Here is a 14879-nt window from a genome sequence, read left to right on the forward strand (position 1 = left end):
ATGACGAAACTGGAGGCAACAAAGAGTCTATGTAATTTCTAAACTCACTGCTAAAGGTGTTGACCCTTACATGTGTCATCTCATTTTATCTTGGTCATTCTTCCCTATAGCGTACAACACAATACAGATCAACAATAGTTCTTTGATGCTGAATTCAGTATTGAAGCCAAATATCCCATTATCCTTTGCAGGTGCTTTGTTTCTGTTGCATCCCAGCAATATAACTGTTGCATATTTGTGTTATTGAATGTATCCTGATACATTGCATTGATGTTTACGCTAAATCCATCATCCAAAGTCTGTAATGTTTGTAATATTTATTAAAATTGTTTAAGATTACCCTGTTAACTGCAGAAACTTAATACCTCATCATATCCAACCCCAAAATTTTCTGTTTAATACTCCACTGGCAAATTTCTTGTAATGTTGAATTCTAGCACAGGGATGAAGTTGACATCCAATTTCGTCTCTCATATCCTTTCAGGAGCAAAGCTTGGGATCTTTCTTGACGTAAGATGACATCAACAGTTCAGACACTGACGCCGTGTATGAGCCAGTATTGTTCTGTCGATAAATGGCATCGCAATAGAGGAAAAATGTGAACACGCGGGATTTCGGTGGCATACTGTTGAGTCAGCAGAGATGCACCAAGGTAGTAGCTGTGCCCTGAAGTCATATCCGACGGTTCCTCACATCACGACACCGGCACTTAACGCTGTCGTGCCAGTTCCCAGCTCTCTGCATACTCGCTGAAGGTGGTCACAGGAGAAGTTCCGAGTAGCAGTTTGTCCCTGAAACGGTGCAATGTTATTCGTCGGTAGTAGAAGCTCAGTCATTATACCCCTCCTGGTGCAGGTGTTAGTTTTGTGGTGTTACTTGCAGCCTATACACAGGACAGTAATTCCCCGGTCCTGTCTAGTGGTATGGGATGACGCAAAATGTTAACAGCCAGTTCCACTACTCAGTCACAGACGGGAGTCTCGGACGTGAAGAGTTGTGGTGTGCCAGGTGCACAGTTTGGTGACCCTCCCGTGTCACGATCAGATTAGGTCGACCTATACCTAGAGATGGCGATTGTTCCTACAGTCCCGTGCCCGTGCAGTATAATATCGTTCCACTGTCATGTCGAATGCTCCACAAATTTGGATGCTGCACAAATCGACAAGAGGCCAAACGGAAACTTTCAAACTCTCTCTTACACGAGTCTGTATTGCCTCTGTGATCACTCGACAATTTAGGCCCCTTATATGCACTATCAGGGCTGGTATCAACTCTTAACACTGACAACACCAGTGCACCCTGGTGACCATTTGACCTGTTCTAGAGAATTGCAACTCTTTATCATTTACATATCTGCCAATAATATGTTTGTTACATTGATATCATACCTGTCTTTTGAGAGCAGTTGCCTCCACTGCAGGATCCACCTTCAAAGCTACGCCGGTCGGCGACCGGTGCATGCGAATTCTTCAAGTGTCGGCAGCATTTTGTCTGTGGAGATCGATTCCACCGTTCACTGTAACTTCAAATCCACATTTCTGTAATCACTAACACCGTCAATTTGGACAGTTCGAAAACTGCCATTCGGCCGTCGCTGATATCAGTTGCCTCTCGTCCACTTGTATACCATTATATCTTGCCAGAATGTTGGCACGCTGACACGTGCTCGAATTTCTTGTGAAGTCCTCAGTGGCCTTCCCGAATGCCATGGGTGTTGCATCTTGAGACGTACCATATCAACTGGTTGCTCAGCACTGCTTTGGGACCGTGCATCGACAGTGCATGGGGACCGTTACCCCGTTCACAATATATATATAAATGACCTGGTAGATAATGTTAGAAGTTCCGTGTGGCTTTTTGCGGATAATGCTGTAGTATACAGAAAAGTTGCAGCATTAGAAAATTGTATTGAAATGCATTGAGATCTACAGTGGATAGTCACTTGGTGCAGGGAATGGCAACTGACCCTTAATGTAGACAAATGTAACATATTGCTAATACATAGAAAGAAGGATCCTTTATCGCATGATTATATGATAGAGGAACAAACACTGGTGGCAGTTACTTCTGTAAAATATCTGGGAGTATGCGTACGGAACAATTTGTAGTGGAATGATAATATAAAATTAGTTGTTGGTAAGGCGGGTACCACAGTGACATTCATTGGGAGAGTCCTTAGAAAATGTAATCCGTCAACAAAGGAGGTGGCCTACAAAACACTCGTTCCACCGAACTCGAGTATTGCTCATCAGTGTGGGATCCGTACCATGTCGCATCGATGGAGGAGATAGAGAAGATCCAAAGAAGAGCGGCGCGTTTCGTCACAGGTTTATTTGGTAAGCATGATAGCGTTACGAAGATGTTTAACAAACTCGAGTGGCAGGCTCTGCAAGAGAGTCGCTCTGCATCGCGGTGTAACTTGCTGTCCAGGTTTCGAGAGGGTGCATTTCTGGATGAGGTATTGAATATATTGCTTCCACCTACTTATACCTCCCGAGTAGATCAGGAATGTAAAATTAGAGAGATTTGAGCGCGCACAGAAGCTTTCCGGCAGTCGTTCTTCCCGCAAACGGTACGTGACTGTAACAGGGAACGGAGGTAATGACAGTGGCATCTAACTTCCTGGCAGATTAAAACTGTGTGCTGGAGTGAGACTCGAACTCGGGACCTTTGCCTTTTGCGGGCAAGTGCTCAGCCACCTGAGCTACCCAAGCACAACTCACGCCCCGTCCTCACAGCTTTACTTCTGGCAGTACCTCATCTGCTACCTTCCAAACTTTACAGAAGCTCTCCTGCGAACCTTGCAGAACTAGCACTCCTGAAAGAAAGGAGATTGCGAAGACATCGCTTAGTTACAGCCTGGGGGACGTTTCCAGTTTTAACCTGCCAGGAAGTTTCAACTCCATATGTTGTTATACCCATTAATTTTGTCTCTCGGTGCCACTTCCAAGTAGCCTTTGTAGCTCAGTTTGAATGTCTTTGCATAGTCGGCATAGAGCCCCTCGAATGTTTAAGAACTGATCGATGTCTTTGTCCCACAGAGAAAGTACCGACGCCCTGACCTCGTCTGGCCTGTCGGTGACGAAGGTCGGCAGTACTGTCCCGACTGCCCCTGACTCGTCGTACCCTGGCGACAGCCACGGAAGCGGACACGATGCGACACCGTGGACGAGTAATCGCGGTACTCCGACCTTCGCATCCTGTGACAACCCTAACAATAGTGGTGACTGCACAGATTTCGACAGCAGGGAAATCGGCACTGGCAGTGTTGCCGGTGGGGCAGCCGAGAAGCGGCGTCTCGGTAATACTGGCTCTGCCAGTGCTGCGAAGACTGAGCCGCAATTCTCGTACAAGTCGGCCGTCGCTAATGCCGTAGCACAGTCACCGCACAGGTTAGTACCACTGCAGCAAAATGCTAATTCTGTTCATTAGAGTACCATGTATCATGCATGTGTGATGTATTCCTCCAGCTGTCTCACTTGCAGTTAACTTTGTAATATGAGCGTAACTGCTCTATTTAACATTATTGACAATGATAAATATTTTTTATTTGTCATCAGTCTTGTGACTGTGGTTTGATGTAGCGCACACAACTTCCTCTCCTGTGTCGACCTCGTCATCTCAGATGTACACTTTGAATGTTCTCAATTATTTATTCAAAATATTGCAATCTCTGTCTTCCTCTAGAGTTTTAACTCCTCTACACCTTGTAATACATGCAAGTTTTTCCCTGATGTCTTAACACTTGCCATGTCATCTTGTCCCTTCTTCTTTCCAATGTTTACACCATATTTCTTTCCTCACCAATTCTGCAGAGAAATTCCTCATTTCTCATGCTATCAGTCTACCTTATTTTCAGAATCCTTTTATAGCTTCACATCTCAGATGCACCCATTCTCTTCTTCTATTATAGTTTCTCCACAGTTTGATTCACTTCCATGAATGCTGTGCTCCAAATGTGCATTCTGAGAATTTCCTACCACAAATTAAATTGCATGTTAGGCTCTATCAGACTTTGCCTCTGCTAAGGTGCATTTTAAGCCCTCTTTCCTTAGTCTTTTGTGTGTTATTTTGTTTCCAATGTAATAGAAGTGCATCACTTCATCTGCGTCATAGCTCCCAGTGTCGATGTTAAATTTATCACTGTTTTCACATCTGCTACTTCTCATTACTTTGTGCCTACTTTACATTCTCATCTCTACACCTACATGTATGACGGTTTTCGTGCACCATCCCGTCAGTCACAGTTTTCTCCATTGACTTGTGTTGTAATACTTACCCACCGTTGATTGGGCATTTTTTCCTCATTTACTTGCTACAGGATGTCATAATTCTCTCCTTCATTTGTGGATCTGTTCTCCAGCACTCCAGGTAATACTGCATCATTCACATTTTGGAATCTGTATCGAGCAGTTCTCTAAACTTCGCAATTTATTAGTTCTTTTATGTTGTATGTTAGCAGCTGTTTCCTGTTATAGAAAAGTTTGCATTTATTGTGTTGAAATTCCTTTTCCCTTTTTGTACTGAGTACTTATAATTAAGTACTCGGTTCCAAGTGCTGTCGTGCAGGCTGTATACGTCACAGGATGCTGAAACATTATAGGTATGTTTTGCTAGGGCTCCACCGTCTTACACACTTTTACCCTCAGCTGGCAGAACTCCCCATTTCTTCCAGAAGGCCTTCCTGAAAATCCTCCTTTACTTCTTCACCACCGTCAGGGAATTTCATCATGGAGGGGCTCCACGGTGCTGTAGACCCTGTGGCTCCTTGCGATGGTAGGTTTTCATCGTAAGACGGTCTCTCTCTGCCACATGACACCACAGGAGTACCTCTAACAAAAAGTCCAAACACAACAAACCCCAAAGCAGTTAGATACTCGAACTAGCCCTCATAACATGACTTGATTTCCTACCAACTAGCCACAATTTCTCAGTTATATGATCTATTATGGTGGCAGTGTTTTACAGACTTCGAAATTATTAATTAATTCACATCTCTGTACCATCACAGTTCATTAAACGGTGTGCTATGGAGTGTGCTGAAAAAAATAGTGGTTCCACTTTCTGTCACATGGTGAAAATGTGGCACTGTAAGCAGTTAGGATGTGGTGTGGATGCAGGAAAAGGGAAGAAATGACAAAACACATGCTAGCAGTGGTTTTGGAGTGTTTATTACAACACGTCACAAGTTACAGCGTGTGTTCAATACGGTCTCTCCACTCGGCAAAATGCTGCGCCCATAACACGGCACAGTCCGCAGCTGCTTACAGCGTATCTGTAGTAATCGGAGCAGTATGTCATTGTATTCTGCCCTTGAAATCGGGAAGAATAAGGATATATCCTCGATAGACGTGGTATTTCAGATATCCCCATAACTGGAAGTCACATGGATTTATGTCAGGAGATCTGGAGGCCAGACATTTCGAATTTGCCTAGAAATGTTGCAGTCATTACTGAAGGTTTCTCAAAGCAAAACTTCTACCTGTCAAGCGACATGCGGTGTTGTCCCATCTCGCACAAAAATAAGGGTACGGACACAATTGCAGTCTCGCAAAGCTGGAATCGCCTGTTGCACAAGGTCCTTATAACGTGTAGATGCCACTGTACACCTAACAGTACTGCGAGGTATCGTCTCTTCGAAGAAAGACGGTCCGGGAATGGAGGAGCTTACCAAACCACATTACGTAGGTACGTACGCTAAGTGCATTGGATGTTCCTGCACGACATGTGGTGGAACAGAAATTTGGATTGTCTGTCCAAGGAAATTACCCAGCCACATATCATCCATTGCAACAAGTGCTAAAAAATCAAGGTAAAGTCATGACGTTGTAGCCTTCTTGGGGCTTCATTTGGTGCAGTTTCTGAAAATTCCCGTGACACAACTTGAGCACTGGCTGCAGTATTGGACGTGCGTGCTGCACGGTGGGACATAACTACGGCAACTTCATCAGCTACTGCCTCTCTCTCACTGTAGCACCCTCTCAAACACCTGTTTCTTCAAATTTCTTCGTAGTATCCTTTAGCCCGTTTATTGATGTGGGGCCTCTTTGCAGCTGTTTCTGTCAGTGACATTTCCGCAATGCAGCATTGCTACTGCCGCTGTAACAATAAGAGTCAAGATAGATGTAACAGAACTTGAATAGCGTATTTGCCTGTATTGGTTACGGTAGAGAGATCGATCTTTCGGTCCTGTCTGTAAATTGATATATAATATTGTACGAATAAAAGCTGAGCAAGTGTAAAGCTATCGTTAAAAATGCATGCCGCACGATTTGTTAAGATTTGGTTGGTAATAATAATAATAATAATAATAATAATAATAATAATAACATGCTTTTGAATACAACTAAAATATAATGGCTATACATGTTTAGTGTTATTGGAAATTATATGTAGTAAATTAATGAGTAATATAACCGATCTTAAAACTGGGCATATTGAGGTGTTTTGCTTTATATAGACGAAGCCATTGATACGGCATCATTTTTTTCGTTCACTCTTAAAAATAAACAAGTAAAGAAGTGCTAATTGTGCATAGTGAAAAAATATAGGGGTGAGTTTTAAATAACTATGGTATACAATCAGACTAACAAAAGGACGTTTAGTTACACGAAATCGCGGATAGCAAAGTGTGGTCATTAAATTGAGTACACCTACAGGGCGGTCAATTCTGGGATAAATCCATATGCATCTCACGAGGGATGTGGTATTGAGACCGTTTTTTTAATTATATCACAGAGAGCGGACTTCAATTTATGAAAAGGAGAAAAACTGTATCATTATGATTGACTGTTGGTGTCAAGCAACCAAAACTGTGCATCAAAGGGTTTCCGTGAATGAGTGGTGAATGCGAAATAAAACAGTGAACAAAGGTACGTTAAATAAAACAGAAGAAACGAGACAGTTTGATTATATTTGTTATTATTTCATAAACTGTAACATTTCTTATCATTGTACGAAGTCTTTATATAAAATCGTTATGACAATTTGCTTCGAAGGGATCTCGTTCCGAGTTAAGTTTTGGAGACCTGGTCAAAAGGGGGTAGGTGGTGGTGGTTAGTGTTTAACGTCCCGTCGACAACGAGGTCATTAGAGACGGAAAAGGGGGTAGTTCGTAGATCCTAACTACTGCAGCTATTCTGGAATCAGGTGCTACCGTGACCGTTGTATGTTGTCTATGACTTAAGGTTACCTTATCTCACGCTCTAAGATCGACGCGCCTTTCCTCTTGGTGTAACTGTGCCTCACGGCAACGACGACAACGCCGACGACGAAGGAAGATACGGTAGACCGCCATTGTGATAAAACAATTTTACAAGCAGTGATGATCTTTCTTCAGAGTAGCCATTGTGTTTCGTACAGAAAACTTCAACCTTCTTACCACTTTGCACCAGCAGTCACTTCACAAAAGAAATCAACATACGTCACCGAGTGACAAAAGGCATACTGATGTCAGAACAGGAAGCATTTCACACTCTGACTGCTTACAGAACCATGTTTTCACCTGGTGGCAAAGAGAGCAAGTATTATTCTCTCTTCCCCCCCCCCCCCCCCCTCCCCCCGCCCAGTACAGTCTGTAATGGTACTTTAGTGTTCTCGTCAAGACGGTATCAGAACGTTTAAGTTCTACCACTGTAAAGATGGAAGATCTGCGATTCGGAATGTCAGAACTGTGTAGTAAGTAGTGGCAGGAACACCACCACAAAATCACGCAACACCAACACTCCAAACCGTCGACTCTTGGAGAGAGATTTTAACACTGTTCAACCTAATGGTAAAGTATCGAACTATTTTTTTCTCCGAATCATACAGTTTGTGGGAAAAGCAGTGGGAATAATTACTTTTGGAAACTTTTAGTCAGACAAAGCCTGTTATAACAATAAACTGTTCCGTTTAATAAAACAGCCGCCAGCCCAAATCTGGCACAGTGTCTACACAGAAAGATGAAGTCAATTTTCGACACTGAATAAATACCTACTTTCACTTACTACGTAATTTAAACACAACCACTAAATTTCATTTTACTACGGTCACTTGTCAGTAAGTACTATTAATTCCACCTCCTGTTACTTACGGAATTTATCACTATACTTCAGTAATTATTTAAAGAAGACACACATGTTTTAACAAGGGTACAAAAAATATTAAACTTATAGCTATCATTCATATGACCAGAACTATTATTTAACACAACTAAATTTAATTTCTTTTGGACTGTTATTTGTTAATGTTTTACTAACACTAATATTTGTCTGGCTTTCTCTGATATGGAGAAGCAACACAAACAATCACTGTTAAGATTTTTGCAGTTAAACAATTACGTTACTTTACTTTCAGAAATGCTATTGAAAACTTATCCTCATGGTCACGCAAAGTGGTGGCCCTTAAAATGATATGTGCTAACTTTAATATTTAATAATGATTTTTAGAATTTACTACCAAAACAGTACTATTGCCAGTAATTTACTATTATTCGAGCTTCAATAAACATCAGGATACTTGGAATAAATTCGTTTAGCTAAGGACCTTACTGAGGTAAATGAAATAGAAAAATTACGGTTAAACACAAAGGTACATTTAACACTTATATTCCACTGATTGAAGATTGATGGTCCATACTGTGATACACTTACAAATAAAGTAGTTTGCCTGTTACTGATGTCAATGGTGGCGTGAGGCTGTGTTGCTTAGTAACATTGCGCAGGTATAGCTCTTGATGAACATAGCTCTGTCTTCCTCTTGGTGGCGAGGATAAAATTGCAAATTTCTGAGCTATTAATTTATTGCCGTACTGCGCCAATCATGTGGAACACGTCCGAGGCCAAAACGCAGTCCTTCAGGTAAATTCGGGGTCTCTAGAGCTTGATCAACATAATGCGTGTTCACCGCTTTCAGGGCAGCTACCAACTGTGTGAGCCACTTGCGCACCGAATCTCACTCGCTCGCCCCACCACCTTTTCCATTCCACCACAGAACGGAGTTCCGTTCTACCTATGATCCCTACACCTTTTCTTATAAAAACCTTAAGTATGAACCATCTACAATTGCATGACAGCATATACATACAAAATTGACATAATTAATTACAGTTGTACTTGAAATATTACATAATTATTTACAAAATGTTTTGATACATTTATTCCACCTACGTCAAAGAGGTTATTTTAAACAGATATACTACACTTAACAAAAGCTTACTCTCCTTATAGTATTTGCTTAATTTTTCAAAATTATTACGGAACAAAAAATTTTAAAATATACCTATTGATGGCAGTATTATATTTACAATAGCATTACAAGTCGGCGAGCACACCAATCAGTGAACATACCTACCTGTTTCAGCATCCTGAAGTAATATCGCTTGTCACATTCGTTTATGATTAGTGGCAAATTTCTTTGCTACCTGTGACTTCCAAAGTTTTTGTGATGGCAGTATAAAAGTGGGCGTGGAACATCTGAGAGCACATAAATTGTTGTTGGAATTGAAGTTTGGCTTCTGTAAAGGAGAATGCACAAAAAAATACCATTAAATTTTTTGTATGTGTGGCACTAGGAAGGCTTCTGTGATAGGTTGACGAGAGTACGAGGCACATACTTGAAGTAAGAGCACAGAGCCCGTGGTGCTCGAAGGGATCTTTTTTTCAACAAAGTTGTCAGCACTACAATTAAGGGCACGGTGTCGGCAGTGCAACACACTCCTATTTGTCTCAGTTGGCTGAAAACTCTCTCCAAGTGCCATGTTAAAATGTGAGCGTGTCTATTCTAAACCCCGCTAGCTGTAGGGTGCAAAGCGTGATTTGGGATAGGAGTTGACGGGTGTGTTCATTGGCCGAGTCGATGTATAGGTGAAGGATTAGGCGGGTGAGGGCTATGGATTGTGCTGTTTGGAACTGGTATAAGGGCTGATGGAAAGGAGGATTGCAGCCAGAGATGGGAACTTTAAGTGTGAGGCCTTTGGGAGTAATGCCAAATGTCAGACAAGCCTGAGTAAATAAAATATGGGAGCGTAATCTGGCTAGGGTGAAGGCATGTTTGTAGAGGAATGTAAATACACTGTCCTACACTCTTAGTCCCTGCTGGAAATATCACTACGCCACGAAGAAAAAGGATCCTAATCCTACTCCTAATGATACAACTCCCCAAGACACTATCCAAATTGAACCCTGCCTGGAACAGTTCCGACCTCCGTCACAGCGGGACCCACCTCCTCTTCCTCAAAATCACCCTCTCCAAACCTTCCAGGAATTTCTCACTTCCAGCCTTGCCTCTCAATCTTTCTTGAAAAACCTTAATCCTACCCCCAACATCACCACAGCCGAAGCTCAGGCTATCCGTGATCTGAAACCTGACCGATCCATCATCATTCTTCCGGCTGACAAGGGTTCCACGACCGTGGTACTTGATCTTCGGGAGTATGTGGCTGAGGGACTGCGTCAGCTTTCAGACAACTCTACATACAAAGTTTGCCGAATCTTCAGAACCTTAGGCCCCCTACAAAACCTTTCACCTGACTCCATCAAACTCCTCACCCCACCGTCACCTCGCACTCCTACCTTCTACCTACTTCCTAAAATTCACAAACCCAAACATCCTGGCCGCCCCATTGTAGCTGGTTACCAAGCCCCCACAGAACGTATCTCTGCCTACGTAGATCAACACCTTCAACCCATTACATGCAGTCTCCCATCCTTCATCAAAGACACCAACCACTTTCTCGAACGCCTGGAATCCGTACCCAGTCTGTTACCCCCAGAAACCATCCTGGTAACCATTGATGCCACTTCCCTATACACAAATATCCCGCACGTCCAGGGCCTCGCTGCAATGGAGCACTTCCTTTCACGCCGATCACCTGCCACCCTACCTAAAACCTCTTTCCTCGTCACCTTAGCCAGCTTCATCCTGACCCACAACTTCTTCACTTTTGAAGGCCAGACATACCAACAATTAAAGGGAACAGCCATGGGTACCAGGATGGCCCCCTCGTATGCCAACCTATTTATGGGTAGCTTAGAGGAAGCCTTCTTGGTTACCCAAGCCTGCCAACCCAAAGTTTGGTACAGATTTATTGATGACATCTTCATGATCTGGACTCACAGTGAAGAACAACTCAAGAATTTCCTCTCCAACCTCAACTCCTTTGCTTCCATCAGATTCACCTGGTCCTACTCCAAATCCCATGCCACTTTCCTTGACGTTGACCTCCATCTGTCCAATGGCCAGCTTCACACATCCGTCCACATCAAACCCACCAACAAGCAACAGTACCTCCATTATGACAGCTGCCACCCATTCCATATCAAACGGTCCCTTCCCTACAGCCAAGGCCTTCGTGGCAAACGAATCTGCTCCAGTCCTGAATCCCTGAACTGTTACACCAACAACCTGAAAACAGCTTTCCCATCCCGCAACTATCCTCCCGACCTGGTACAGAAGCAAATAACCAGAGCCACTTCCTCATCCCCTCAAACCCAGAACCTCTCACAGAAGAACCCCAAAAGTGCCCCACTTGTAACAGAATACTTCCCAGGACTGGATCAGACCTTGAATGTGGCTCTCCAGCAGGGATACGACTTCCTAAAATCCTGCCCCGAAATGAAATCCATCCTTCATGAAATCCTCCCCACTCCACCAAGAGTGTCTTTCCGCCGTCCACCTAACCTTCGTAACCTCTTGGTTCATCCCTATGAAATCCCCAAACCACCTTCCCTACCCTCTGGCTCCTACCCTTGTAACCGCCCCCGGTGTAAAACCTGTCCTATGCACCCTCCCACCACCACCTACTCCAGTCCTGTAACCCAGAAGGTGTACACGATCAAAGGCAGAACCACGTGTGAAAGCATCCACGTGATTTAGCAACTGACCTGCCTACACTGTGACGCTTTCTATGTGGGAATGACCAGCAACAAACTGTCCATTCGCATGAATGGACACAGGCAGACAGTGTTTGTTGGTAATGAGGATCACCCTGTGGCTAAACATGCCTTGGTGCATGGCCAGCACATCTTGGCACAGCGTTACACCATCCGAGTTATCTGGATACTTCCTACCAACACCAACCTATCCGAACTCCGGAGATGGGAACTTGCCCTTCAATATATCCTCTCTGCTTGTTATCCACCAGGCCTCAATCTCCGCTAATTTCAAGTTGCCGCCACTCATACCTCACCTGTGTTTCAACAACATCTTTGCCTCCAGACTTCCGCCTCGACTTACATCTCTGCCCTTACTCTTTGCCTTTAAATATGTCTGTCTGTCTGTCTGTCTGTCTCTGTGTGTGTGTGTGTGTGTGTGTGTGTGTGTGTGTGTGTGTGCACGCGTGCGAGTATATACCGATCCTTTTTTCCCCTTAAGGGAAGTCTTTCTGCTCCCGGGATTGGAATGACACCTTACCCTCTTCCTTAAAACCCACATCCTTTCATCTTTCCTTTTCCTTCCCTCTCTTCTGACGAAGCAGCCGCCGGTTGCGAAAGCTCGAAATTCTGTGTGTGTCTTTGTGTGTTTTATTCATTGTGCCTATCTACCGGCGCTTTCCCGCTTGGTAAGTCTTGGAATCTTTGTTTTTAATATATTTTTCCCATGTGGAAGTTTCTTTCTATAAGATGAAAAAATGTCTATTAAAAAATTGCTGCCCAGGTACAAAGTGTCAAACACCTTTAGCAAAAGATGAGGTTAACCTAGCTTTTTAAAATCTGGTTGAGTTTGCATTGTCTCTCCTATAATATTTAATATACCGTATTTATTCAAATCTGAGGCCCAATTTTGTTTACCGTACACAGTATTAGAAATGGGCGTTCTCATAAAATTCGGTTGTGCATTACATTAAGGTACAAATTTTAATCTGAAATTCACTGGCAACATCATTGAAATTTAGGAATTGTTCCATACGTCACTATACATGGTTTTAATTTTCACCTTCTTTACATTATTGTTGGCTTATTATTGCATAGTGTGTTCGGTTTAGGTGTCTCAAAATGGAAGGCAAGCAGATATGTTGCTACTTTCAGGTGTAAAATAACTCTTTATGCTGAAAAATATGGTAACATGAGGGTGGGGTGGGAGTTCAGTGTAGCTGATAGTAACGTTTGCTTATGGAAGAAACAGAAATTGGCATTATTTGCAACTACCGCTAGTACAGAGAAATTCAGTGACTCACACAAAGGAAGGCATAATGATGTTGACATAAAAGTTTAGGAATTCATCCTTGAAAGGAGGAAGAATGAGCAACATGTGACAAAGGATACCATAAGAAATGAAAGAAGAGGTGGTTGCAGTTCTCAGTATACTGAGGCAAGAGTTTAAGGCTATATACCATCTTATTTATTGTATGTTACATCATGTTTTTGAGAATTATTGTCGTTGTTTGCGACATTTTCTGTTCGCTTTTTTCTGTTGCCGTTTTTACCGGGCGAACATCGTGTCATCTGCATTGGCGCATTTAGAAGTAGGACGAAAATGGATTTATCAATTGTAGCAAGACAATAACAGCACCCAGTGTTGTGGGTTGTGTGCTGTCTTGTGCAGGGTTACGAGGCTTTATGCTTAGTTACAGACTTACTATTTTATCAGGTGATTTGTTTTCACCATGTAACGCCTGCTGTTTACGTCCTCCTTCGTTGCTGAGCGATGTATCGCTTTTCGTTCTGAAGCCGCAACTCTTCCTTTCCTATATCTTTACTACTTTTTATCTATATAAATGATGAACTATTGGTTTTGCCGTTTAACAACTTTTTAATAACTGTGGAAATATTACAGGCATCGGGTCCCACCTAATGTGTCACCCGCCTATACGTTTTGCGTGAACCTTTCAAGACTCGATCAATCTGTTTACAAAGAGAAAGCAGAATATCTCTTACTTTGACGTCGTCCGACAGCGACCTAGGAAGCTCAACGCCCTCGCGGCCCGGGCTCTTCCATGGCTCGTGGTAGTTTGAAGCATTCGTTTTATTCCTTGCCCACTTGCCACTACGTCAAACTTTCGTGGTGATTGTTGGGCAATGTCTTCCACGTTATCTTCAACATAAGTAAACTTTCTTCCTACAATGTGTCTGGAAACCCAAAAACAAACTTAAAGAACATAATGATGATGATGATGATGATGATGATGATGATGATGATGATGATGATAATAACTGTTCTTACAATTATTATAAGTCTTGGTCAATTTAATGAGGGGTGGGACAGTCCTAAGCCTTGTGACACCACACTCGTCAGCCAAGGAAGTGTGAGGGTTAAACAAGGAAACCTAGGGTTTATGGTCAGTAATAAGATAAATATTGGAGCCAAACAAATAAACATGAAGTTTCTGGAGTGCAGAGACTATGGCAAGAGGCTCTTTTTCCACCTGAAAGTAACGCTGCTGGACCAGAGTGAGAGATTCGGAGGCAAAAGCAACAGGTCGTTCGGAGCCTTCGGCACATCGGTGCGCTAGAACCGTACTGAGGCTGTGCCGTGTGCCGTCAGTTACCAAAACTGTGGCTTGTCCGGAGAGACCGTAGCTAAGCGAGGGGCTGAGAGAAGTTTGGATTTCAACATTTCAGAATCGCGTTTGTCCATTCTCGCGTAACAAGGCACGCAACAGGTGGGCCAGTGTGGCCGCCCCTAGAGGAATTTACGGCAGTAGGCTATCTTCCCTAGCATTTACAATCCGAGGAACGCAGCAATTTCATGCATTCATTTGCAAAAATTATTGGTGGAACACTTTTCAGGTGATGTGTGGGGTTGAGAGAGGGAGGTAACTACATCATGAACAAATTGAAGTTACAAGACAGACTATGTCAACAATGCGTACAAAAAAAATTAGTGGATTGGGTACATTTTACAAAAAATGGAGAACTTAAAGAAGTGAAAGTAATTTTTCTTCATTCATGTGAACCAGC

The 14879-nt window shown here is 42.9% G+C and overlaps 1 protein-coding gene across 1 annotated transcript in view; it reads left to right on the forward strand.

The window, feature by feature from the left end:
- Positions 1–14879, forward strand: part of LOC126295266 (uncharacterized) — a 710311-nt gene that overhangs the window by 472919 nt on the left and 222513 nt on the right. The window contains exon 52 of the mRNA XM_049987689.1: positions 3042–3392. Within this exon, the coding sequence (XP_049843646.1) occupies positions 3042–3392 (351 nt within the window). The remainder of the gene's footprint in view (positions 1–3041; positions 3393–14879) is intronic.

Source organism: Schistocerca gregaria, chromosome 11, assembly GCF_023897955.1.
Source record: "Schistocerca gregaria isolate iqSchGreg1 chromosome 11, iqSchGreg1.2, whole genome shotgun sequence".
In the NCBI taxonomy this organism is placed as follows: Eukaryota; Metazoa; Arthropoda; class Insecta; order Orthoptera; family Acrididae; genus Schistocerca; species Schistocerca gregaria.